This window comes from Ceratotherium simum, chromosome 30, assembly GCF_057802395.1.
Source record: "Ceratotherium simum simum isolate JZ-2026a chromosome 30, ASM5780239v1, whole genome shotgun sequence".
Classification (NCBI taxonomy): domain Eukaryota; kingdom Metazoa; phylum Chordata; class Mammalia; order Perissodactyla; family Rhinocerotidae; genus Ceratotherium; species Ceratotherium simum.
The window spans coordinates 20285476-20310114 of NC_141929.1; the positions used below are offsets into that span (position 1 = coordinate 20285476).

The 24639-nt window shown below is 57.2% G+C and overlaps 3 protein-coding genes across 7 annotated transcripts; all 3 read left to right on the forward strand.

Moving 5' to 3' along the window:
- Nucleotides 1-32: 32 nt before the first annotated feature.
- On the forward strand, nt 33-1999 carry CIAO2B (cytosolic iron-sulfur assembly component 2B). The gene is made up of 5 exons (XM_004431697.3): nt 33-197; nt 353-432; nt 688-813; nt 1273-1318; nt 1789-1999. The coding sequence occupies exons 1-5, from the start codon at nt 56-58 to the stop codon at nt 1884-1886; spliced, it is 492 nt and encodes a 163-aa protein (XP_004431754.1). The 5' UTR covers nt 33-55; the 3' UTR covers nt 1887-1999.
- Nucleotides 2000-7696: 5697 nt separating this feature from the next.
- On the forward strand, nt 7697-10990 carry RRAD (RRAD, Ras related glycolysis inhibitor and calcium channel regulator). Its single transcript, XM_004431695.3, has 5 exons — nt 7697-7795; nt 8034-8418; nt 9070-9143; nt 9273-9477; nt 10354-10990. Exons 2-5 carry the CDS (start codon nt 8049-8051, stop codon nt 10623-10625), a joined length of 921 nt encoding a protein of 306 aa, XP_004431752.1. The 5' UTR covers nt 7697-7795; nt 8034-8048; the 3' UTR covers nt 10626-10990.
- Nucleotides 10991-13482: 2492 nt separating this feature from the next.
- Nucleotides 13483-23293, forward strand: CDH16 (cadherin 16). Of its 5 annotated transcripts, none has more exons than XM_087420334.1 (18): nt 13483-13688; nt 13794-13809; nt 15043-15114; nt 15534-15689; nt 15760-15898; nt 16243-16401; nt 17281-17477; nt 18118-18240; nt 18449-18599; nt 18862-19089; nt 19184-19260; nt 19332-19520; nt 19623-19864; nt 20434-20567; nt 21415-21657; nt 21832-21939; nt 22262-22378; nt 23196-23293. In XM_087420334.1, the coding sequence occupies exons 1-18, from the start codon at nt 13483-13485 to the stop codon at nt 23291-23293; spliced, it is 2655 nt and encodes an 884-aa protein (XP_087276460.1). The 5 variants fall into 5 exon arrangements, with proteins under 5 accessions (XP_087276460.1, XP_014643932.2, XP_087276462.1 ...); XM_087420336.1 differs by lacking the exons at nt 13483-13688; nt 13794-13809 and adding exons at nt 14702-14746; nt 21003-21009 and having other exon boundaries at nt 15031-15114; nt 20434-20559; nt 21531-21657; XM_014788446.2 differs by lacking the exons at nt 13483-13688; nt 13794-13809 and adding an exon at nt 14690-14746 and having other exon boundaries at nt 15031-15114.
- Nucleotides 23294-24639: the final 1346 nt, after the last annotated feature.

Sequence of the window (24639 nt, forward strand, 5' to 3'; positions counted from 1 at the left end):
AGTGCGCGGGTAAGAGCGGAAGTGCACGCCGACAGCGGCCTGTAGCGGTTCCGCAATGGTGGGCGGCGGCGGGGTAGGGGGCGGCCTCCTGGAGAACGCTAACCCCCTCATCTACGAGCGCTCTGGGGAGCGGCCGGTGACCGCGGGCGAGGAGGACGAGCAGGTTCCAGACAGCATCGACGCGCGCGAGATCTTCGATATCCGCCGCTGCCGGGCGCGGGCGGGTTCGTGGGGTCTGGGAGGGGGCTGAAGTGATGTCCAGCAGGCGGTGGAGCTGTGTCGGGGCCGGGCGTTCCCGGCAGAGGGTTCTGAGTGGGCAAAGGCGCAGAGTCCTCTTTCCTTCACGTGCCACATCTGATTCGCTCCATCAATGACCCGGAGCATCCACTGACGCTGGAAGAATTGAACGTAGTAGAGCAAGTGCGGGTTCAGGTGAGTGACTCCCAGCGTCCGAGGGGAACGACGTGTTGGGGAGAGTCAGAAAGCCTCAGCTGTGCACCAGGGGGCTGGCGTTCTCTCAGCTCACGGACTCCTCAGGGGACCTTTGGAAGAGGGGATTGCTGTGCCCATTTTATGGATGAGGAAACAGGCCTATAGTGGTCAGACAACTTGTCTGAAGCAACAAACTAAGAAGAGGGACTCCGGGCTGGGACTGCCGTGACTCTTGACATCCCACCCCCCAACCAGGTGAGTGACCCCGACAGCACAGTGGCCGTGGCCTTCACACCCACTATTCCACACTGCAGCATGGCCACTCTTATTGGCCTATCCATCAAAGTCAAGCTTCTGCGATCCCTTCCCCAGCGTTTCAAGGTAAGTTGGAACTGAGCTTTGGGGGTGGGGCAAGCGTGAGCCTCTGCTCCTGAGGACGACATGGAGAGCAAGAGCATGGACATCAGAGTGAGGCCTGGAAGGATCCCAACTAGCAGAGATGAAACTGGGAGGAAGCTTCCCACTTGAATGGGACAACAAGAATAAAGGCCTGAGCTGGAAAGTGCAGAAGGGTAGTGAGGAGTGTGGCAGGAAAGGCAGTAGGGAGCTGTAGATAGGTTTGGAGCAGGGATGGGGCACAGGCACACCTTTAAGTCAACAGCAGTTGGCCAGTCCTTTGGGTAGAGATGGAGTGGCTGTGGGTGTGTTTGGGGTGTAATGGAAGGGCCAGAATCTGAAGGCATGGTTAGGAAGAAGGATCAGCTGGAGGTGGTGAGTGGGGCAGAGAGAAGGGGATAGACAGGGGAGTGAGTGCTCAGGCCCCACCCCTCTCTCTCCCAGATGGACGTGCACATTACACCTGGGACCCATGCCTCGGAGCATGCAGGTAAGTGTGGGCTGACATTGGGGCACTGGCCCTGAGGCTTCCCCCTTGCCATGGCGGTTGGTAGGGCAAGATGGCCGGTGGGAGAGGCACTGGGTGGGTGACTCTGCAGTGGAGGTGGCAGCCTAGAGCAAAGCTTGCCTGAGTTGACTTGAGTCTTCTGTGCTTACCATGTTCTCCCACTCCTGCCCTCTCCCTCTTCTCAGTACACAGGACCAGGGTGTGTCGGGCTTTATAGTTCAGGAGGCAGGCAGACATGAGCAGCCAGGTGGGAGGGGTCCCAAGAAGGTGGGCTAAGTGTGGGCTCAGGTGGTTGTGGTAACCTGATCCAGGCTTAGGATCCTGGGAAGGAGATGACAGGAGGGCCTTGTTGGTAGGGGTGTATGTGTATTTATATACACAAAGACTTAGAGGTAGGGCTGCCAGCAGGCCTGGCTTTGATCCTCCTTCCCTACTCCTTTCTACCCACCCAGTGAACAAGCAGCTTGCGGATAAGGAGCGAGTGGCAGCTGCCCTGGAGAACACCCACCTACTGGAGGTCGTGAACCAGTGTCTGTCGGCCCGCTCCTGAGCCTGCCTTTTCGCTCCCAGCCCCGCCCAGGGCTCATGGCCTTGTTTTCTTGAATCACTGAAAATGAGAAACTAACATTTTGCATTTTGTAATAAACCCTTAATTTATATTCATTTCCCAGTGTGCCTTAGAGTCTTTCATCTTGCTGGGGTTGCTCCAGGTTTGAGAGGGGGTGGTGTAGTGAGTGCCTAAACAGGCTGGGTCAATGAGGCGCAGTTCCAGTTTATCTTTAAAATTTCTTCCGATGGTTTGATTACGAAAAGTCGCAAGTATACCAAAAAATGGGAAGAGTAGTATAGTGAAGACACTTGTATACCCACCAGCTAGACTTAACAGTTGTTAACATGTTGCAACATTAGCTTTATTTATCTGTGTGTGTATAGTATAAATAAATTTGAGAGTAAGCTGCAGACACATGACCCTTCACTTCCAAGTACTTCATCCTGTGTCTTCTAAGAGTAAACCTGTGTAACCACAGTACTGTTATCTGGCCAAAGAATGAACAATTCCCTAACACCATGTACTATCCAGTCATATATAAATTTCCCCAAAATGTCATTCATAGTTTTTTTTTAATCAGGCTCCAGTCAAGGTTCATGTATTGCATTTGTTTTTTTTTTTTTTTTTTAAAGATTTTATTTATTTTTCCCCCCAAAGCCCCAGTGGATAGTTGTGTGTTGTAGCTGCACATCCTTCTAGTTGCTGTATGTGGGACTCGGCCTCAGGATGAACGGAGAAGTGGTGCCTCGATGCGCACCCGGGATCCGAACCCGGGCCACCAGCATCGCAGTGCGCGCACTTAACCACCAAGCCACAGGGCCGGCCCCCATGTATTGCATTTGGTTGTTATCTCTCTTCAGCCTCTTCTAGAACTATCTCCCCCCCCACACCTTTTATCTTTCTTGACACTGACTTTTTTCAAAAGTCCAGGTGAGTTATCCTAGAGAAGTCCCACCGTCTGATCTGTTCCTTTGCCTGCTGTGTTTCCTGTAGACCAGAAGTTGATTGAGTTCAGGTTTGAGTGTATTAATGACAATCTTGCCCAGTAGTGTTGTATGTATCCTTCAGCATCCCCTAGTAGCTGAGTGATGCCAGCTGGGCCCACTGTTGGTGATGCTCAGTCTGGTCCCCTGGTCAGGGCAGTGACAGCAGATTTTTCTGTTGAAAGGAACCTGAAGCACCCTCTCCACCAGTGCCCCTGGAGGTGTGCATCACCCCAAGTGCTGAAGTCCAGGGCCTCTGCTTCCCCCCACCAGGTGCCGGCCACCAGGACAAACCATAGGACTTAGACCTCGGCTCAGCCAGTTAGGAGCCGTAATACCACGATTCCCTGCTGCAGTTTCTTTCTCTGAGGGTAAATGAGGATATTAAGAAGCCTTGCCCCGCCCACCTCATCCCTTCTGAGGCTCGGATGCGATTGTGGGCAGAGACTCCAGAGGCCTCGGGAGCCCGGGCACTTGGCAAATCTGTTCTTGAGGGCCTGCTGACAACATTGAGCCTGTCCTGGAGTGGGCACTGGCCGAGGGCTTTACATATACTACTTGATCGGTTAATCCTCGATCCAGCCCTGTGTGGTAGTTGCTATTCTTTTTGTGTGTGTGTGTGAGGAAGATCAGCCCTGAGCTAACATCCATGCTAATCCTCCTCTTTTTACTGAGGAAGACCGGCTCTGAGCTAACATCTATTGCCAATCCTCCTCCTTTTTTTTTTTCCCCCAAAGCCCCAGTAGATAGTTGTACGTCATAGTCGCACATCCTTCTAGTTGCTGTATGTGGGACGCAGCCTCAGCATGGCGGGGAAATCGGTGCTTCGGTGCGCGCCCGGGATCTGAACCTGGGCTGCCAGCGGCAGAGGGCGTGCACTTAACCGCTAAGCCACGGGGCCAGCCCTGCTATTCTTTATTATCCTTATTTTGCAGGTGAGGAAACACACTTCTAAAATAAGTCATTTACTTCCCAAGATCTCCAGCTAGGGAGTAAAGAGGAACCTGAGCAGTTTAGCAGGCACTGCTCAGCTGGCAGGGGGCGCTGTTGCCTGAATGGAAGAGCCTACGCCTACCCCCAACGCCAGATTTCAGGAGGGCGTGGCTTCGCTACCTAGTAAGTAAGATCTGGCTGCCCAAGCTCAGAGAGGTGAAACCATCAACCCATGTCACCTAGTTTCATCACGTGTGATGTGGGGGTAGTCATGAAAATTGCTTGGGCGTTCTCTGTGAAGATTTAAAATGGATCTGGGCCCATTTCAGGTGATCTTCCAGGCATTACCCCCCATTGCCACAGTTGAAGCTCCCTGCTCCAAAGAGTGCTCAGACCCCAGGGAGCCTTCCCAACCACCAATACCTAGCTGTGGGTTTCCCCACATGTGCTCCTCTGCAGTGACAGCCCAGATCTGGCTAAGGTGTCTGTGGTGTCTCTTTTCAGCTGGGGATGGGAGGTGGTGGGGGTGACAGGTGTCGCTGAGTCATTCAGCTGGCCCTCCTGGCACCCAGGCCTCGGTGGGCAAGGGACATCAAGCAGCTCATGTCACAGCTGGCCTATCAGATAGTCCCTTGTCAGTCTTGACTCATCTGTGCGTGGCCCCTGGCTGCCTGCAGGGACACCATCTGTGAAACCTGGGCTAGCGCCCAGGGAACTTTCTGGAACTCCAGCTGCTGTCTGAGGACACGGGTAGGGGGTGGGGGGTGAAGTTTTAGTTCCCTGAAGCCCTACACCAGGTGTGTCTGGCTCTTCTGTTTCTGGCCTGTGACTTCTCAGGCCTCGGTTACCATGTCTACAAAATGGGAATAACAAATCATAGCTATGTGAGATCGACCCAAGGATTAGATGACACGTATGAACATGAGCACAAGGGCCTTCCACACAGTAGTACAAATCAGTGGAATGAATGAATGAATTGAGCCTTAGAGCAGAACCAAGCAACTGGGGCTTGGTGGCTGTTGTGTGAGGAGGGCTGGGGATACAGAAACCCAGCCAAGTTCCCTTTGCAACGTTTTGCTACCTGAGGGGGAAGGGTGTGGGGTCCCACTGAGAGAAGGTAGGTATGGGAGAGAGGTATCTGCATCTGCCCCTAACCAGGACAGACCACCATTCTGGACAGACGGGAGCAGAAGCAGGAAAGAAGCAGCAGGAGAGGGCCCATGGATTCACTCAACCTGTCCCCTCCAACCAGGATGATAATAAAAGTGTTCTTACTGAGATATTACTATATGGGAGACATGTGCCCACCACTTTACCTCAGCATTTCATGTTATTTATATCTTATAACAACCCCCATAAAGACATTATCCCTGTTCTATACAGTGGGAAACAGAGGCTCAGCCAAGATAAATAGGCAGAGGTGAAACAGCTAGCAAGGGGCAGAGCTGGGATTTGAAGGTTGGGCTGTCCTAGGAGTGTTCCAGCGTCAGTTTGCTCCTTCTGGACAGCCAAGCTCAGCCCAGAGAGGTGGGGGGGGGGGGGGTCTCAAGGTCATGTCCTATTCTAGGTGCCCTGGGCCCCTGGCCATACCTAGGCTTGTGGTGAGGGTGTCTGGCCTGTGGGGGAATGGCTGGGGCCTAAGTGGCCCAATGTGGATGCAGTTCCCTTGGCAATGAGGAAACACTCCTGAGGTCAAGAGCTCAGATTACCAGAGGGGAAACCCAGCCCTAATTCCTTGCATGGCTCCCTGCTGGGAAGGGCCACAGCTACCCCCCACACCCACCCTCTGCTGGACATCCAGGGGCTCTTTTCAGCAGCAAGGTCATGTGTGAGGTGGGTGGGAGGGGCCATAAGCAGCCCAGCCAGGATTCCTGATGGGAAGTGGTTTGCTGGCTCTTGAGACTTGCGTCCTCTGACAGGAGAAGTGACCCACGACTCCCTCTTCCCACTGAACCCTGTCCAGGAAGCTGGAGCCATCATTGGTTGCCCAGCCCTCCAAGACACCCCAGGCCATGTGAAGGATACAAATGAACAGGCTACCCCTCAGTCCTGCCCTTGCCTACTTTGGGGACCTCAAGAAGAGAGGGGCCTGCATGAACCCCCCTAACACTTAGCTAGCCAGGCCCTTCTCACTCCAAGACCCTCTCAGATGTTGCCAAGGAAACTGATAGAGCAGCCAGAGAGCCAGGCCCAGGTCTCCATGACAACCTACAACAGCCCACCAGGATCCATCCATCTGTGATATCACCTGAGCCCTGAATGGATGCCCCCCACCCCTGCCACACTGTCACACTCAAACGTCAGAGTCTGATAGCAGGTCCCTGTCACAAACTACCTTACAGCCTGCCTGCTCCTAATCCTCACACACCCCAATTTTTTTTTTTTTTTTGTGAGGAAGATCAGCCCTGAGCTAACATCCATGCCAATCCTCCTCTTTTTGCTGAGGAAGACCGGCCCTGGGCTAACGTCTGTGCCTATCTTCCTCCACTTTATATGGGACACCGCCACAGCATGGCCTGATAAGAGATGCATCGGTGCGCATCCAGGATCCGAACCCAGGCCACCAGCAGCGGAGTGCGCACACTTAACCGCTATGCCACAGGGCTGGCCCCTCACACACCCCAATTTATAGCTGGGCAATCTGAGCCTGGGAGGGAGGCAAGACCAAGGAGACTGGAGGCAGAGCCGGGACTAGAAACCAAGCCTTCCCATTACATGTCCCCCCTCTGTGCCCCTGTGCCCACCCTAGGTCTAAGGAGGAGGTAAGCTCTGGGCAGTAGTGGCTAACCACTCCCCACCATACTCTACACCTGTGCCCCTCTTGGATGCGAGTCTGGCTCTCCAGGCCCTGCATGTGCCCTGAACAGAAGGCCCAGTCTGGAGCTGGAGGGAAGGAGAGAGACACTGAAGACTCTTCAAGTGGCTGGATCCAGCCCTGACCCTGGTCCAGTCCCACCCCTACCCGCTCCTGCTGGCATCTGACACCTGTCTGCCAGGATTTCCTCAAGTTTGGGCAACCTCCAGCCCAGGAGTGGAACGACCAGGAGCGGAATGACCAGGGCCAGGTATTTTTAGCAAGTTGCTGGCAGCTGCCTGGAAGGTGCTGGGGGGTGAGGTGGTTCATTCTTTCCCTTCTCTGGGCCTGTATTCCTCCCCAGGATTCAAGCATGCACCTCTACCTGCAACACACAGCCAGAGGCCTCCCTTCCTTGCCCCCTCCCCAAACAGCTCTCTAGGGGCCCCCAGGAGCTCATGGGGTGACAGTAACCCTCACCCTGGAGGGCAGGCTCATCAGGTAGAATCTTCAACTCCCCAGGGCAGAGAGGGGACGGGGAAGGACTTGGTGTTGAGGCTAGAAGCCAAGAACCCCTACAGTCTAGCTCAGATATGGGCCAGTGGGGAGTGGGTGTCATGGGCAGAGAAGGGTGAAGTCTGTCCAGCCTATAACTGGTCTGCTTGCTTGGGCAACAGGCCAGGACTTGGGGAGAGAGAAGGGAAAATTCACTTTTAAAGGGCCAGCCTTATTCTTCCCCAGAGGGGAGTTGGCGCACTTGGTTGCTCTGGCTTTCCCTCTTGCCCTCACCCATGATGGCACCCTCCACGCCGATCCCCCTGCCCCTCACCATTCACATACTCTCCCTCCTCCTCCCCCCTTCTCTGCCCCCCACCAACCACACACTCAGACCTGGGCTTTGTCTGCCGAGTCCGTCCCTGCCCCGCCCTGACGGGTGTGAGGTCCTCCGAGGAGGGTAGGGGATTCCCCTGGGGTGGGGGGGGACCGACACGTCAGCCCCCGCATCCGCGTGGACGGGGGCGAGCGCGGGGGTGGGGGCGGGGGCGGACAGAGGCTTAAATAGGCGGCTCTGGAGCCCAGACCCAGTGCGGACTGAGAAGGCGGCGGCTGCGGCAGCGTCGAGTGTCCACGAGCCGGGGTCTGCGAGTAGATTGTATTCGAGCCCGAGACTAGTCTTGACCGTTTCCGTCTGCGAGTGGGTGAGTGTCCTGGCGGAGCGGGGTGCGGGTGGTCGCACTGTCTGGGTTGCGGATGGACGAGTCGGGAGGCTGGGTCACCAGTCAGGGTGCAAGGACCTTCACGGCTGGGAGGGGACTGCGGCAGGTCCTCGGCCCCACCATCTTGCCTGACCCCGAGTGGGGCAGGCGCGCCTGGGGTCCAGCCTCTCATACCATTTCCACCGCGGCTCACGCGGCCATGGCGATTCCCGTTCCCCAGACGGCGTCAGACGCGATGACTCTGAATGGCGGCGGCAGCGGAGCGGGCGGGAGCCGCGGCGGGGGCCGGGAGCGCGAGCGCCGTCGGGGCAGCACCCCCTGGGGCCCCGCGCCCCCGCTGCACCGCCGAAGTATGCCAGTGGACGAGCGCGACCTGCAGGCGGCGCTGGCTCCGGGAGCTCGGGCAGCGGCTGCAGCTGGGACCGGGGCCCAGGGTCCAAGGCTGGACTGGCCCGAGGGCTCCTCCGACTCGCTCAGCTCAGGGGGCAGCGACTCAGACGAGAGCGTTTACAAGGTGCTGCTGCTAGGGGCGCCTGGCGTGGGCAAGAGCGCTCTGGCACGCATCTTCGGTGGTGTAGAGGATGGGCCTGAAGCAGAGGCTGCAGGTGAGGGGCTGGGACTATTCAAGGGAGGGGAGATCCCAGGCTTAGGACTGGAGTCTGCAGGGCTGGGGACCTGTGTTAAAAGCGGCGAATAGCATAGGATTCTGAAGGCACTTTCAGAAACATGTCTCTACCTACCCATTTCACAGATGGGGAACCTAAGGGAAAAGGAACTCCCATGGGTAGGGGAAGAAATGCCCAGAATAGAAGGCCCAGGGCATACATAGACAACTCTGTAGAATGAGAATAGGACATCCCTCCCTGCCAGGGCTGACAAGAACACAGCCAGAAAGAGTTTCTACAAGAAGAGCCCTAGGTGACCAAGGCTCCTAGGAGATGTGACGGTCCCTGTTTTAACAAAGGCGACTGTGGTCAGAGCTGCCCTGGGGCCCAGGCAACAGGAGAGCAGGGAGCACAGGAGTGGCCACCCAAGACATTGCTAGTTTGGGGAAGGGGAGTCTAGGTGGGGGTCAGGCACACCATGCCCTCCACCCCCCACTTCCCAGTCCTGTCACTTCTGTTGCCACATAGCAGCCTTCAGTGGAGGGGAAGGTTAGGGGGGCATTAGGGAGGAGTTGGAGGGTGTAGCCAGAACAGGAAAACTTGTGCATGGTGGGCAGTAGTAGGTAACCTGACTACTGGTCTCCCGCCTAGGGCACACATACGATCGCTCCATCGTGGTGGACGGAGAAGAGGCATCACTCATGGTCTATGACATTTGGGACCAGGTAGGATGCAGGCTGAGATCCAGGGCAGGGTGGGAGGGGTGAGCTAGGGGTAGGGGCCTGCTGAGAGTGATAGCCTTGTAGCCTTGGCATGAGGACTATTGGGTAGATGTGTGTGTGTGCGTTCCCTAGGATGGGAGCCGCTGGCTACCAGGCCACTGCATGGCCATGGGAGATGCATACGTCATCGTGTACTCAGTGACAGATAAAGGCAGCTTCGAGAAGGCCTCAGAGCTGCGGGTCCAGCTGCGGCGGGCACGGCAGACAGACGATGTGCCCATCATCCTGGTGGGCAACAAGAGCGACCTGGTGCGCTCTCGTGAGGTCTCCTTGGATGGTGAGTAGGGAGCGGGTTGGAAAGGGAGGGAGATCCTGGCTGGGCTGTGGTCCACTCAGTCTTGACTCAGCTTGAGTCCCCAGGGATCATCAGTGGCTAAAAATGTTCAGGAAGAAAATTTGAGGTGGAGATCAGGAGAGCTGCTGCCCTCCCAGAGTACTCCCAAAGACCTGAGAGTGCTCGGGCAAAGACTAAATGCGCTAGGAGAGGTGGAGGCTGCTGGGTGCTGAGCTGGGGCACCTCAGGGCCCTCGGATCCTGTCCCCTTTGGCCATGGCCTGACAGACGAGGGGTGAGGAGAATGCAGGGAACCGGGCCAGGAGGTCAGAGCGTGGATTCCAGGCCCAGGCCAGTCTTGGTGTAGGCTTGCCCATGGGGAGAACTGTCTCCTCTTGGGCTTCTCCCCTGTGGCCCCCAGAACTGAGCCTCTCAGAGGAACCCAGCAATGACTTGGTGACATCCCCCCCACCCCACCGGTCATTCATTATGATGTAACATCAAACCACAAAACACTAAGCTGTCCAATGAAGTTCTCATTTACCTGTGTTGACTATCGCAGCACTTCTATTTACATATCAGACTGCAAATTATTTCAGTAAGTGAGTCTCCTTTTGTGGGCCTTTGTGAGCTCCTCAAACACGGCACACTCTGCCAGTTGGGTGACCCAGCCATGCCTGGGACCCTCCCTAGGCATGGGAGCATGCCTAGGAGGCATGGGAGCTGGGGTCTCTGTGTTTCTGGGGAGGACCCAGGGCTCCCCTTTCCCTTACCCACAGATTCCTGAGTGTTAGCTGCCATCGGGTGGTCGGGGTTTAAATGGGCTCCTCACCCACCCACCCTTTGTTTACTGGGGTGTGCTTGTTCCCACTCACACCAGAGGGCCGGGCCTGCGCTGTGGTCTTCGACTGCAAGTTCATTGAGACGTCAGCTGCGCTGCACCACAACGTCCAGGCACTGTTTGAAGGTGTCGTGCGCCAGATACGCCTGCGTCGGGACAGCAAAGAGGCCAACGCACGTCGGCAAGCTGGGCGGCGAGAGAGCCTTGGCAAGAAGGCGAAGCGCTTCCTGGGCCGCATTGTAGCACGCAATAGCCGCAAGATGGCCTTTCGTGCCAAGTCCAAGTCCTGCCACGACCTCTCAGTGCTCTAGGCCCCACAGGCACTCACTGCGTTGTGCAGAGAGATGGGCAGGTTGGTGGGCTGGCCCAGCCAATGCCCTAGGTGCCTCAGGGCTGGCGCAGACTCTGGGCATCCCCCACCTTGTGGTCACGGACAGACAGACAGTGCTGCCCAGGGAGGCGGCTCCCAGTGGCCATCAAGGGCTGGGCCCACAGAGATGCGTGTGCAGGCCCATGTGCGTCCCCAGCAGCAGCCTGAACCCAGCCCACGGGACAGGCCTGTGTGTGGGGAGAGGATTCCCTTTCTCCACACCCAGGTGTGCATGCCCTGGTGGGAGGCTGTTCAGTGCAGTGGCTATTTGTTTACATGCAGATTTTTGTAATAAAGACTATTTCCTGAGAGGTCAGGGCTGTCGACTCTGTTTCCTCCCGTCTGGGGGCTGCAGGATCAGGAAGTGTTCCCGAAGTTGAGGGACAGGGGCTCACTGCCCCACCCTAGTGCGTGGCCTTGACTCTCCTAATGTTTGGGCCCAGATATAGCCAGCTGCATCAGAGGGGGCAGATGTGGGTTGGGGCTTGGTTGGGGGTCCAGGCAGCAGGAGGAGACACAAACCCCTCCCAGCCTGCTATCCAGATTTTTCTCCTGCACAGGGGCCTGGCATTGCCCAGCTGATCAAGGATTCAATCACCCCACTGCATGTAAGGGAAACTGAGTCAGAAAGAACCCCGGGTATGGCCCCCAGGCTGGTGTCTCTGCCTTTCTCCCTCCTCAGGGGCTGGAAATCTGCTGAGGTGGAGTGGCTTTGGAAGAATTCTGAGACTTCCTGGCTGGGGAGGGAGGCGGCTGGTTTGTCAAGTGTGAGATGAGGAAGGCACACTCAGGTGGACTTGACTTTGGATGGCTCCCCACCTCCTGGCTGAGGCTGGGCTACTGAGCGGGCCTCACGGTTCTCTCCACTCTGGAGGCCAGGCCAGAGCATCCCATGCTCAGCATTGGCTAATGTGGTCTTGGTGGGAACTGGTCCCTGGAGCCCTCCCTGCCTGGAACAAGAGGCCTTACATTTGTGTGGGAATGTGTACGTGTTCGCTTACAGTTGGAAGTGTGCCTGTGTCCCCACCACCCACACCCAGGAAGGGGAGCCCTTCTGGGCACAGGTGCCTGCGAGGAGGTGACCTACATCGTTTCGGGAACAAGCGTCCCCCTTCAGCAATGGCAGATGCCGGAGGTCACCCAGGCTGAGTGGGGACTCGTATACAGGTCTGCCCACTTCCAGAGCCTGGAGGCAGCCTGGGACAAAGCTGGGGACAGTTTCTGAGAAGGTTCTGGACCAGGGTCCATACATTCCTCCAATAGTTCAATTTATTCATTCCACAGACCCCTAGGAGCCCTCAGGAGCTGGTTAGAACACTGATTACAGTTGTTCAACAGCAGGAGGTTCGAGGGCCACTCCTCAGTGTGTGCGACCTCTGTGACTAACCCACATGCCCCTCAGGGCAATGTTAACTGCTCAAAGCTGCTGCTTCTCCTCATTCCTGCCTCCCAACACACTTTGGGGCATGTGGAAGGCATGGTTTTCTCAGAGCAGGTGAAAGTCCTGGGGTCTGAAGAAGAATCCAGACCTTCCTGGCTCTGCCACTTGTTGGCCATATAACCCTGGGCAAACCACTCAACCTCTCTGTGCTCCAGTGTGTGACATGGGGACAATGTCCACTTCAGAATGGAGTGGGGTGGAATAGTGGAGGTATGTGCTTAGAGCAGTGCCAGGTACATAGTGGGAACGTGACACACCTGAGATTCTTTCACCACCCCCCACACCACTGCTCCAGGCTGGGGTGCCCCAGTGACCCTGAGGCAGGCACTCAGCTTGTGACAGACAAGGCCGGGGGCAGTGGAGGGTCCTGGCCCAGCCCCCAGCCTGAGGGAAGCGAGGCAGATATTCATGGGAAGGACTTGGGGGAGACCATGGGAAGCTCTGAGGACAAGGAGAGACTGGAGACCAGGGTCCCTGACCCTTCCTGCCCTCCCTTCTCGTCCCAGACTCCCAGGCTCCAGAAGCTTCTCCTGGCTCCACTTGGCTGCCTTCACTGGGGGAAGGGCACCTGGTCAGCCCTGCAATTCCCTCAAGGTCACCTGAGCTGGCTCAATCTTCTCTTTCCTTCTCAGAGGCATGAGACCATCCATTGCCCCAGCCCTGTCAGTGTCCAGGGGCTAGTGTGAGCACTTAGGGAGCCAGAGGGGATCTCACAGGTCACTGTCCCCCTCCCTACTGGTCCCACTGCTGGGGAGTCTAGACCCTCGAATACCCAGTTCACATTGCACACTGCTCAGCTATCCTTCATGTGTAACCTCTAGCTCCTTGTCTTAGTTCTGTAAGCCAGTCAGGAGCTGCCAGGGCCAGGCAAGGGCCAGGCCATTGCTGGGTCCCTGAGTCTTGCCCTGGAGGGGCTCTCAGTCTGATGAAAGAGACAGAGACAATCTGGTGTTCTCTCTGCTTTGACAGAGGTAGCACATGGCATGGCAGGGTTGGGGTATTCCCAGAGGAGAACCCTGAACAAGCCTGGGAGCACAGGGAAGGTTTCCTGGAGAAGGGAATATTTGAGCTGACTACTGAAGCCTGAGTGGGTGCTCACCAGACAGATGAAAGGGTGGGAAGGGCATTCCAGACAAAAGGGACAGAGTGGGCCAAGGTGGAGCTGCAGATACTGGCGCATGGGGGAGAAGTGGGACAGAGTCTGGAGCCACAGAGAAAGAAGTAGTTCCCAAGGCCAGAGGGCCAAGAAGTACCCACTGGGCTGTGTAGGGGTGGGAGAAGTGCCAGGCCGATGATCTCCCCACCTCCTGAGGCTAGCAGTCACGGATGCTGAGCAGCCCCCAGCCTTCTAAAGTCAATGAGTAACTTAGGGGGCTGGGCAGGGCCAGGTCTGCTGCTGTGGGCCCAGTGGTGTTTTCCACTCCTGAGCAAGCGTGGCCGGACCGCCTACCTGTTCAAGTGTCCTCCCTGCCCTACCGCACCCGACCCGGCCTCGCCAGAGCTCCCTGGAGAAGGAGGCCTCTCGCCTGGTGACTGGACCAAGGGAGCCAGCCTTAGGCACCAGTGGGTGAGGGCCTGGGAGCAGAGGGGTGGGCAGGGCTGAGGCTGGGATTGGTGGGGCCGGGGCGGGGGGGGAGAGAAACACTACGCTGCCCTCCCATCGTCCAGGGAAGAATTCCCAGGAGTGGTCGGAGTGGGTGTCCATGTTCTGTGTGCCCAGCTCCGTGCCAAGTGCTGGAAAATGCCCAGATGAGGGCAGGGCTCCTGCCGAGGGGCCTCCGTGTCTGAAGGATGGCAGTGGGAGGTAGAACAGTCCTGGAGATCCTGACCTACGAGTTCTCTGTTCCAGGAGGACTTCTCCTGTGGTCAAGTTCTCTGTGACCTTGGTCAGGCCCTGCCCTTCAGGCCTTGCCTGCAACATGAGGTGACTGCAGGAAGTGACCCTCAGAGTCGTCAGGGTCTTTCCAGCTTCAAACTTCTGTGCTTTTCTGGGCTGGAAATCACCACTTTGGGATCGACAAGTTGGGGAGTCTGGGTGGGGAGGAGACAGAGCTCTGGAGGTGAAATTCCGGTGGAGACTCTTGTGGGGGCAAGAATGGAGAGGCAGCAGGGTGGCTAGGCCTGGGGGCCGTGGTGGGCCTGGCCGAGGAGCTGGATGCTACCCTGCAGGCGATGGGGAGCCACAGGCCCCATTCAAAGGGAAGAGGAGGCCAGTTCGTTGCGAGGTCCCTCTGGCTATGTTATGCAGCGGGCTGAGGCAGGGGACAAGGGTGGGAGTGGGCGGGGTGCAGTGTCCAAGTGGGTGGAATGGGAGGGGCAGCTCTGAGGGTTGCTGGGGCAGCATAGAAGGACAGGGGGCAGGAAGAGGCCTGGCTGACCAGGTAGTGACCAGGTAGGGGGAGTCCAGCTAAAGAAGGAGGGACAGTTGTACCCCCTGGGGCTTGGGGAAGCTACGGCCTAGGGCTGAGTGAGGATGAGGGGAGGAATACTTTTTAGGTTGAGGGTAATGGAAGGGACCCCTGCCCACCAACCTGGGCTGGATCCTCACTGCCATGTCCCTCAGGCCCGTCCTGATCATGGTCCCTGCCTGGCTGTGGCTGCTTTGCCTCTCCGTCCCACAGGTGAGCTGGGCCCTGCTTCTCTCCTTCAGATCCTGGCCTTGAGGGTTGGCACCCTCGCCTCCCACTCCACCTGGACCAGTTGCACTGACCATGGATAGTAGTTGTGGGGGTGGGGTCAGAGCTGGCTGGCCTGTCATGGGATCAGGAGGTCAAAGGCCAAAGGGTGGATGGACTAAGGTATGGCCAGTCCCAAGGAAGGGGCAGAAATTCTCCTTCCCTCTCAGGTCCCTGGCACCCATGGCAGGAAGATAGAGCCTGGGGACAGGGTGAGAATCCTCCCACAGACTCTCCCCGAGGCCCAGCCTGCAGAGCTGTATGTGGAAGTACCAGAAAACTATGGTGGAAACTTCCCTTTGTACCTGACCAAGGTGAGCCTGAGCCCTGGGTAGGCTGCCATCCCCACAAGTCCTGGTTTTGTTACCTCTAGCATCCCTTTCTCTTGCTCTGGGTCACTTTTAAACCCTGCTCTCCGGAGGTGGTATAGTGTGAATGACTAACAAGATTTTAATCTCAGAAGAAAGTAGAGCTTTAAGTTAAAGAAGGAAGTATTGGTGGTGGGGTTTCAAGCTTTAAAAAGAAGGGCAGGGAGTATTGGGGAGCATCAAGTACAGGGAAAAGATCTCTGACCTTGAATCTCAGTTCTACTACTTCCTGATTGTGTGACCTCAAGCAAGTGCTAGTCCTCTCTGAACCTCAATTTCCCCACTTCTAAAATGGGGCCATTGGGTGGAGGGGACATCCCCCAGGCCTGGCCCCTACTCCCTTCACCTCTGTTCTTCCCTACCAGCTGCCACTGCCCCGTGAGAAGGCTGAAGCCCAGATTGTACTGTCAGAAAACTCAGACATGGCAGCTGAGGGCCCCTTTGCTGTCGATCTGGAGTCTGGCTTCCTGCTGGTGACCAGGGCCCTGGACCGAGAGGAACAGGCAGAATACCGGCTACAGGTACGGCTGGGCCAGGTGTAGGAGAAAGCAGGGAAGGCAGGGCCAGGCACTGACTACCCTTCCCTGCCAGGTCACCCTGGAGACTGAGGATGCACGTGTCTTGTGGGGCCCGCAGCCTGTGCTTGTGCATGTGAAGGATGAGAATGACCAGGTGCCCCATTTTTCCCAGGCCATCTACAGAGCTCGGCTGAGCCAGGGCACCAGGCCTGGTGAGTGCCCAGGGCAGCCAGCTCACAGCAAGGTCAGGTGGGCACTGATGGGAAAGTAGAGAGTGCAGAGGTGGCCAGAGTCCGCACAGGGACAGGGCAGCCAGGTCCTGGGATTTCTATCCCATCCTGCACCCCCTTACACCAGTGAGGCTGTTCAGGTGAGTCCCATCCACTCTTGGCCTCAGTTTGCTCATCTGTGAAGTGGAGTGAAAAGCCATGGCTCACCTCCAGAGTCCCAATATGATGATAATATGGAAGGAAGGACTAGGGAGAGATAGGGGAGGCATGGGAGACTCTCCCCACCCCTTTCACCCCTAATGGTATACTCTCTCCACACATACCAGGCATCCCCTTCCTCTTCCTTGAGGCTTCAGATGGAGATGAGCCAGGCGCAGCCAACTCGGATCTTCGATTCCACATCCTGAACCAGGCCCCAGCCCAGCCATCCCCAGACATGTTCCAGCTGGATCCTCGGCTGGGGGCTCTGGCCCTCAGCCCCGAGGGTGAGCCTGAGCTGGGTGTGATATTGAGCGAGGGTCAGGGAAAGCTGGGGAAAGTGGTGTCTGAGATGTAGGATGGGTTGGAGCTTGAGAGATAAAGGAGGAGGAAAGAGTATTCTAGGTGGCGAGAGCAAGCAAGGAAAAAGGCCGTGCTTGAACCATGCATGGAGGCAGGACCACGTGTGGAGGCTTCAGATGGGGATGAGCCAGGTGCCGCCAACATCCCCATCTGAAGGTTAAGAAATGGTGTGAATGGAGGGCCTCAGCTCTGCACTCTGGAGACCTGGGCCTAAGGGACAAGGATAGGAGAGACCTGAGGGGTTATAGCCTAGGATGTTGCTGGGAGACCTTTGGAATGATGGCAAGAGAGACCTGGACCTGAGAGTTCAGAGGCATGGGCTGGGGATGGAAAGAAAAGCCAGTCATACACCCAGCCAGCCAGCCACTCATCTTCTCACCTACCACCCAACAACATATGCAGTCCATCTATCTAAACATCCATCCAAACTAACTCAGCCAAACACTCTAATCCTGTCCATCTTACCCCACACAAACCCTCATCCATTCACCTAGTCAACTATCCATTCATTCAACGGTCATCTACCTATCCACCCATGTACCTCTCCCCTCATCCTGGTCATTCACTCATCTAGTCCATCAATCATTCATTGCGTGAATAGGTATGGAAGTGAATTTGAAAACTTCCAAGTCCTGTTTGGATGCTCACAATGGTGCTAAAAGTCCCTCTCATCCCTTGGCCAAGGGAGTATCCTGAACACCTGCCATATGCTTGGCGTTTGGTATTTGGTAACTTGCTGAGAAGGATGACCTGGCCCCCTGCTCTCTGGCCCCCTGCTCAGCTGACCACCCTGCCCCTTCTAGGAAGCACCAGACTAGACCAGGCCCTGGAAGGGCCCTACCAGCTGTTGGTACAGGTCAAGGACATGGGTGACCAGGCCTCAGGCCACCAGGCCACAGCCACCATAGATGTCTCCATAGTAGAGAGCACCTGGATGCCCCTAGATCCTGTCCACCTGGCAGAGAATCTCCAAGTTCTGTACCCACACCACATTGCCCAGGTGAGTGAGTGGCTGTCAGTAGCTGAGGTAGCCCTGCAGATGGTACAGCTGGGACTGAGTCTCGTGGAGATTTAGGGGGTGGGTCTGGGGCCTAGATTGACCCCTGCTCCTCCCCTACCTATGCTCCTCCCTCTACTGTCTCCCTTAATTCCCATCATGTAGTGGAGCGTTCAAGGCCCTGGGACCAGGCCCACAGCCCCTCACCTGCTCTCCTCTGGCAGGCACAGCTCTGTGCTCTGACCTCCTGAGCTTGCCCCAGGCTTCCTCAGGGAGAACAGCTGCCATCTCCCTGCTGCCATGGGGATTGTCACCCAGGCCAGGAATGTCTCAGGCTCCCTCGAGGAATGCCCTGGGGTCAGGCCCAGCCTGAGAGGGCAGAGAATTAAAAAACCTGGTCATTCAGGCACTTTGGGCAGGGTCCAGGCTTGGACCAGGGCCAGGTCACCATGGAGTGGCCACAACCGTAAGTGCCCCAAGCAGAAGGACTCTACCTGGACTCCAAGGAGGACAGAAATGTGTGTGGGGACACACAGCAGTCGGGGCCCAGGCTCCCCATCCAGGAACAGTAGGAGCATAAAGGCTGACATGTGTTGTCTCTGCCCCTCATCCTGGGATGCCCTCATCTGTGGCCCTCACCCAGGTACACTGGAGTGGGGGGGATGTACATTATCATCTGGAGAGCCAGCCTCCTGGACTCTTTGATGTGGACGCAGAGGGGAAACTCTATGTTACCAGCGAGCTGGACCGAGAAGCCCAGGCTGAGGTGAGGTGAGGGGGAAGCCAGGACAGCAGGCTGAGGGCTGCTTGGTCACTGCCCGTTTCGCTTCTGGGGGTGTCACATCCCCACAGGCACTGAGGCAGTGGAAGAGTGCCCAGAAGAGCTGGCGCTGACCACCAGAAGGGAGCCCAGACCCAGGCCAGGCTGGAGCTGCCCTTGGCCTTCGTCTGAAGCCCCCCACTGCCCACTACAGTACCTGCTCCAGGTGCGGGCTCAGAATATCCATGGCGAGGACTACACAGAACCGCTGGAGCTGCATGTGGTGGTGATGGATGAGAACGACAATGCGCCCGTCTGCTCCCCACGTGGCCCCACAATCAGCATCCCTGAGCTCAGCCCCCTAGGTGGGCTATGGGCCTTGTCAGGGGATGGGGGAGGAGTGAAGTCCCTATGAACCATTCCACCTTGCTCTTCTCTGGGATGGGGCTAGACTCAGGCACCTATATCAATGTCCCCCCCAACACACACACACACACGCACACGCACACGCACACGCACACACACACGCGTGCGAGCTCAGGTTTAGTCCAGCACAAAAGAGGAGTGAGTGAAGTGAGGCCTCCAGGCTGGGCTGTGGTCCCACCCAGGTTGTTGCTGTTTTTGCAGGCACGAATGTGACTAGGCTGTTGGCAGAGGACACGGATGCTCCTGGTTCCCCCAATTCCCACATTGTATATCAGCTGCTGAGCCCTGAGCCTGAGGAGGGGGCAGAGAAGAGAGCCTTCGAGCTGGATTCGACCTTGGGCAGTGTCACACTGGGGGCTGTCCCCCTCCAAGCTGGCCAGAACATCCTGCTTCAGGTGCTTGCCATTGACCTAGGAGGAGCAGAGGGCGGTAAGTGCCCTGATGGTGACCCTGATGATGACCCGGGCTCCCCACCCCCTCTCTTCCTATCCTGGCCTCCCCAATATGCCCTTCCCTGCCTCAGGCCTCAGCAGCACATGTGAGGTCACTGTCACGATCACAGACATCAATGACCATGCCCCGGAGTTCACCAGTTCCCAGGTAAGCAGGAGCAGGGAGGAGACCTTGGGAAGACACTGATGGGGGCTCATAGTCCCTCCCCATCTCTCCAGATTGAGCCCGTATGCCTCCCTGAGGACACAGAGCCCGGGACTCTGGTGGCCACACTCATGGCCACTGATGCTGATCTTGAGCCTGCCTTCCGCCTCATGGACTTTGCCATTGAGGCGGGGGATGCCGAGGGGACCTTTGGCCTGGATTGGGAGCCAGACTCCAATCATGTCCAACTGCGACTCCTCAAGGTAAGAGGCTGGGGGTGGGGAAGGGGCACACACATGCATACATGCTTGCACAAGGGTGCCACACCCCAGCCCACACAGTGACCCAGGACCCACTGGTTCCAGAATCTCAGCTATGAGGCGGCTCCAAGTTACAAATTGTTGGTGGTGGTGCAGAGCGTGGCAGAACTGGTGGGGCCAGGCTCAGGCCCTGGAGCCACAGCCACCGTGACTGTGCTGGTGGAGAGGGTGGTGCCACCCCCCAAGTTGGACCAGGAAAGCTACGAGGCCAGCATCCCAGTCGGTGCCCCAGCTGGCTCCCTCCTGCTGATCATCCAGCCCTTAGACCCCATGAGCAATCCCCTCAGGTAAGCCAGAAGCCCAGTCCCTTATCTGGGCTGGACCTCCCCTGCCCCCAGGGATGACCCCAGGGCCTTAGATGGGACTCATATTATCTGTGGCCTGGAATATTCCTCAAACGGTGGCTCATGGCAAGGTTGTGACTCCAAGGGGGATCAGGGCTGAATGAGCTGGACAGGGCACACAGAGGGGTGTTTAGACCCCATGAGAGCTCAGATGATGTCTTTCCATGCTGTCCTGGACTGGGCCCTCCTCCAACCCCCTCCCAGAGTAGCACAGACAAGGCTGTTCCCAGACTCTGGCGCCATCCTGGCCCATTTGTGGTGACCTGGGACTAGTGGAGTTAAGTCAGGCCCCCGAGGCTCTGATGGTCCCTCCTCCACCCACAGTATCAGTGGTTCAAGCCCTGCCCCTTGAAAAGTCCCTGAAACTGGGGAGAGAGACTAGGCACCCTGGGCACTGCTGCTGCCCTCAAGTCATAGAAAGAATGTGGAACTTGACCAGGTCACATGGCCCTGGAGGTCTCTGGGCAAGACCCCTCAATGCCTCGCTGCCCCCCATCTTCTCTGGGCCTCAGGTTCTCCCTGGTCAATGACTCAGAGGGCTGGCTCTGCATCGAGGAGGTCTCCGGGGAGGTGCACACGGCCCGGCCCCTGCAGGGCACCCGGCCTGGGGACATGTACACAGTGCTTGTGGAGGCCCAGTATGCAGGTATGGCCAGGCAGCCATGGGGGCCTCTGGGAGGGAGAGCAAGCCTCAGACAGACAGAGGGGTGGGCAGGACCGAGCTTCCTCCTGGGAGCCTTGCTGGCATCCACTCTGCCCCAGGCAGGAGGGAGGGACAAGGGCTGAGTCCAATGTCCCTCTCTGAGAATGCCTGGCCTCTGCCTCCCATCTCAGACCGCCCTCCTCACTAGACATTTGCGATTCCCCAACCCTGCTTCTTAGCCGCAGAGGGCCTCTCAGGACATCTGCCTCAAACACAGGCTGGAAGCAGGGGCTGGGCATGTGGAAGGAGGGCCAGGGGCTGTATCTGGAGCAGGCCTGCCAGGAGGTGAGCCTGAGCAGGACACTGAGGCCAGGTGTGGAGGACTTTGAATGCAACTTTGATGGGACGAAGAGCTGGCCCAGGGGTGGGTATGTCAAGGAGGACGGTTTCAGCTCTAAGCTGGGCTGCCCCGTGGTGCAGGGCAGACCCAGCAGGGGTGAGCTCCTCTACAGTCAGGGCATCTCCACCTTGTTGGGCCCTGGCACCAGTGGTGGGATTGGTGTGTGTGTGTTGAGGGGGGGGCAGTGAAGGCAAGCTTGGCATCCAGAAAGGCACAGAAGGGTCTGAAAGCTGTTTGGATAGTGAAGGGGGTGAAGTGCACTGTAAGGAAGAGACTAGCATGGACATGATGATGAGGATGGAGAGGAAGGGTAGAATGGAGAGGGAGTGGCAGGGGAATCAGCAGAATGAGACTGATGGGCTGTGGGGAAAGGGAACACCCCAGGGTCCCCCCACCCTCACAAGAGCCCGCACAAGGGCCAAGGCGAGCTCAGTAATGCCTCCTCCACAGATGAGCCGACACTGAGCACCTCTGCGACTCTTGTGATCCACTTCCTGAAGGCCCCTTCTGCCCCGGCCCCAACTCTGGTCCCTGTGCCCTCCCGACACCTCTGCACACCCCGCCAGGACCATGGTGTGGTTGTCAGTGGACCCAGCGAAGACCCTGACCTGGCTGGTGGGCACGGTCCCTACAGCTTTGCCCTTGGTCCCAACCCCACAGTGCAGCGAGATTGGCGCCTCCAGGCTCTCAATGGTGTGTCGTGGGGGAGGGGGAGAGGCTGTGGCCAAGGCAGGGAGGGGGTGGCACTTGGAAGTGAGATGCCTTTCCACCATGGGGTGGGGGTGGGGATGGGCCTAGGGGGCCCTGTCCCACTAGGGGGACCCCTGTCCAGGCTGTGACTCTGATCACTGCTTACGGTCCCAACAGGTTCCCACGCCTATCTCACCCTGGCCCTGCATTGGGTGGAGCCACGTGAACACGTAGTCCCTGTAGTTGTCAGCCACAATGCCCAGATGTGGCAGCTCCTGGTCCGAGGTGAGGCCAGGCTCAGGTGAAGCCAAGGTTAGGGGCCTGTAGTTCTTGAGGGAACCACTGAGATGCAGGGGGAGGGGCTGGGTACACATGCATGCAGGCTTACATGTACAGCATACACCTGTGCACATCTGCATATTTGTGACCAGGCACACAGACCCGTGTGCAGGCAGGCACGGGCACAGAGGAGCATGCATTCACACATACATGAATACATATGCGTGCACAAAAACACACATACCAGCCAGCTGGGGCGGGCTGGGGACTCTGAGCAGCTGGGGAGCCTCCCTCACTGCCCTTACCTTCCTCCCTTGCCTGCCCCCAGTGATTGTGTGTCGCTGCAACATGGAGGGGCAGTGCATGCGCAAGGTGGGCCGCATGAAGGGCATGCCCACGAAGCTGTCAGCGGTGGGCATCCTCGTGGGCACCCTGATAGCAATAGGTAATGGAGGCTGGGCTCCTGCATGGGGGAGGGTGATGGATGGTCGGAGCCACAGCCTCTATAAACAGTGCCCCTGTCCCATGGTGCCCCCCAGGGCTGGAGAAGGAACCCTCCAACTCTCCTAGTCATTATGCTCCTGCCTCCTGTCATCATCATCATTATCATCATCACTGATAACAGCGTTTACTGTTATAGTATTACACATTGACTGTGTGACAGGCCCGATGCCAACCATAGGATTATCGCATTGAATCCTCCCCACAACCCTGTGAGGTTGATCCTGGCATCTCCCTATTTTCCACATGAGGTCACTGACCCTCAGAGAGGTTAAGTGACTTGTCCAAGGTTACACAGCCAGAGTATGGCAGAGCCCAGGTCTTTCCAGCCTAATTCCTTCAGTCCAAGCCTCCCTCTCTATCCCCTTCCTTTATTTAGCCCCCTAAATTTTTCCCTGGCTGATTTTCTTTGCTGGTTTTAGCACAATAGTACAATGTGCCTTTCTCTCTGAGGTCCGTGGGAACAACTCACGGGACTCCCAGATGGCCCCCACCCCCAAACTGTTCCTCAGAGAAGGGGACCTTGGAGGCTGGGGTGTTCTGGAGTAGCCTCAGAGTGGCAGGCACCTGTTGAGGGCTGAGCAGACCAAGAAGTCAGGCTTCTCCAGGCATCAGGACCACAGAGTCATACCCAGCCCAGCTTCAGGGATGCTGTCTAGGAAACTTTGCTTTCTTATTAAACCAATACCAAGGAGTCCCTAGTGATGGACAAGTCGCATGGGCCCTTCTGAGGGCTGATCCATCCCTCTCGGGCCTCTCAGGCATCTTCCTCATCCTCATCTTCACCCACTTGACCCTGGCAAGGAAGAAGGACCTAGATCAGCCAGTGGACAGCGTGCCCCTGAAGGCAGCAGTTTGAATGGTCCAGGCAGCCCCAGCTGGGAGCTTGGCCTCTGGCTCCATCTGAATCCAGTGGGAGAGGGCCCAGTACTACAGATCCTCAGGGGCCAGGACAGAGTAGAAGCCCCTTCACCTGCCCTGGGGTGGAGGCAACATCACCAGGCATGTCTGCAGAGCATGAACACTGACTTTATGGGAATGCTTCAAATGGTGGCATGTTGGTCCAATAATAAAGCCTCAGAGAGCTGGGCATGGGCTATAAGGGACTGCTGTGCTCATGTCCAAGTGTCGTGTGTGTGTGTGTATTATCTGTATCCACCTACGTCTTCATTCCTTCCCCATCTCCTGCTGCACAGAAAGGATCTGGGGGCTTGAGGGACAAGTATAGGGTCCCCTGTGGGAAAGGACATGGGGGCATCATATGGGCTCTTGGTGAGAACTTGAGGTTGGAGCAAGGTGGGTCATATCCATGGGCATTCGAGACCACTGGCTGCAGACTCTGGAAGGGTCAACTCTGTCTAGGTGATGGCTGAGGAGGATGTCCTTAACAGTGTCATTTCTGTGTTTTCCTGGTCATCACATTTGCTATGGGAGGGCACTATGTCCTGTGCTCATGTGTGAGCACACTCATGTCTCTGTGCATAAGTCACCTGCACACGGGGGTTGGCAGGGGTCCCACAGACTCAAGAGGGGTCTGAGCAGTAATTGTGAGGGCCCCATGGAGCTGGAACAGGAGAGGTAAGGCTGGGAATGGATCCCCCTGCCCCAGTGCAGGTCCCAAGGCAACTTTGGGTTTCACACACTGGCTGGTGAGTGCATGGGGGTGGTCTGCAGAAAGTCAGAGAAGGGGAATCACTCAGATGGACAGCATCAGGGTGGGACAGGAACCCCTGTGGCTCACCCTGGAGCTGCCTCTGTCCCAGATGAACCCCTTCCCTTGGCCCAAGTTTAAGCCATGGCCCTGGTGTCCTGCTGAGCCCTGACCACACCACCAGCCTGACGTCCAATCCCTGACCCCAGATACTGGCTGATCCCCCATGCCCCCATCCCAACAGTCCCTAGGGAGCCAGGGTGAAACTTGCTGTCCCAGGCACCCTGATGGTAAATCACGGGGAAGGGAGAAAAACAACCTCTCTGGGGCCCAGGCCCTATTTTTAGGAGATAATCTCTCCACTCCTGGCAGATTCTATGGTATGGGGGCCAAGCCCAGCCAAGAGAGACAAGGTGGCCATCCTGGTTGGCCTGAGGAGACTGGGAGACTCAGCCAGAATCCCCAGCCTAAGAATGGACTCTGAGGCTGATCCCAGCCATCCTGGGCACAGGCTTCCCCTCTGGAGGCTCTGTGACTACTGTGGTTCAAGCAGG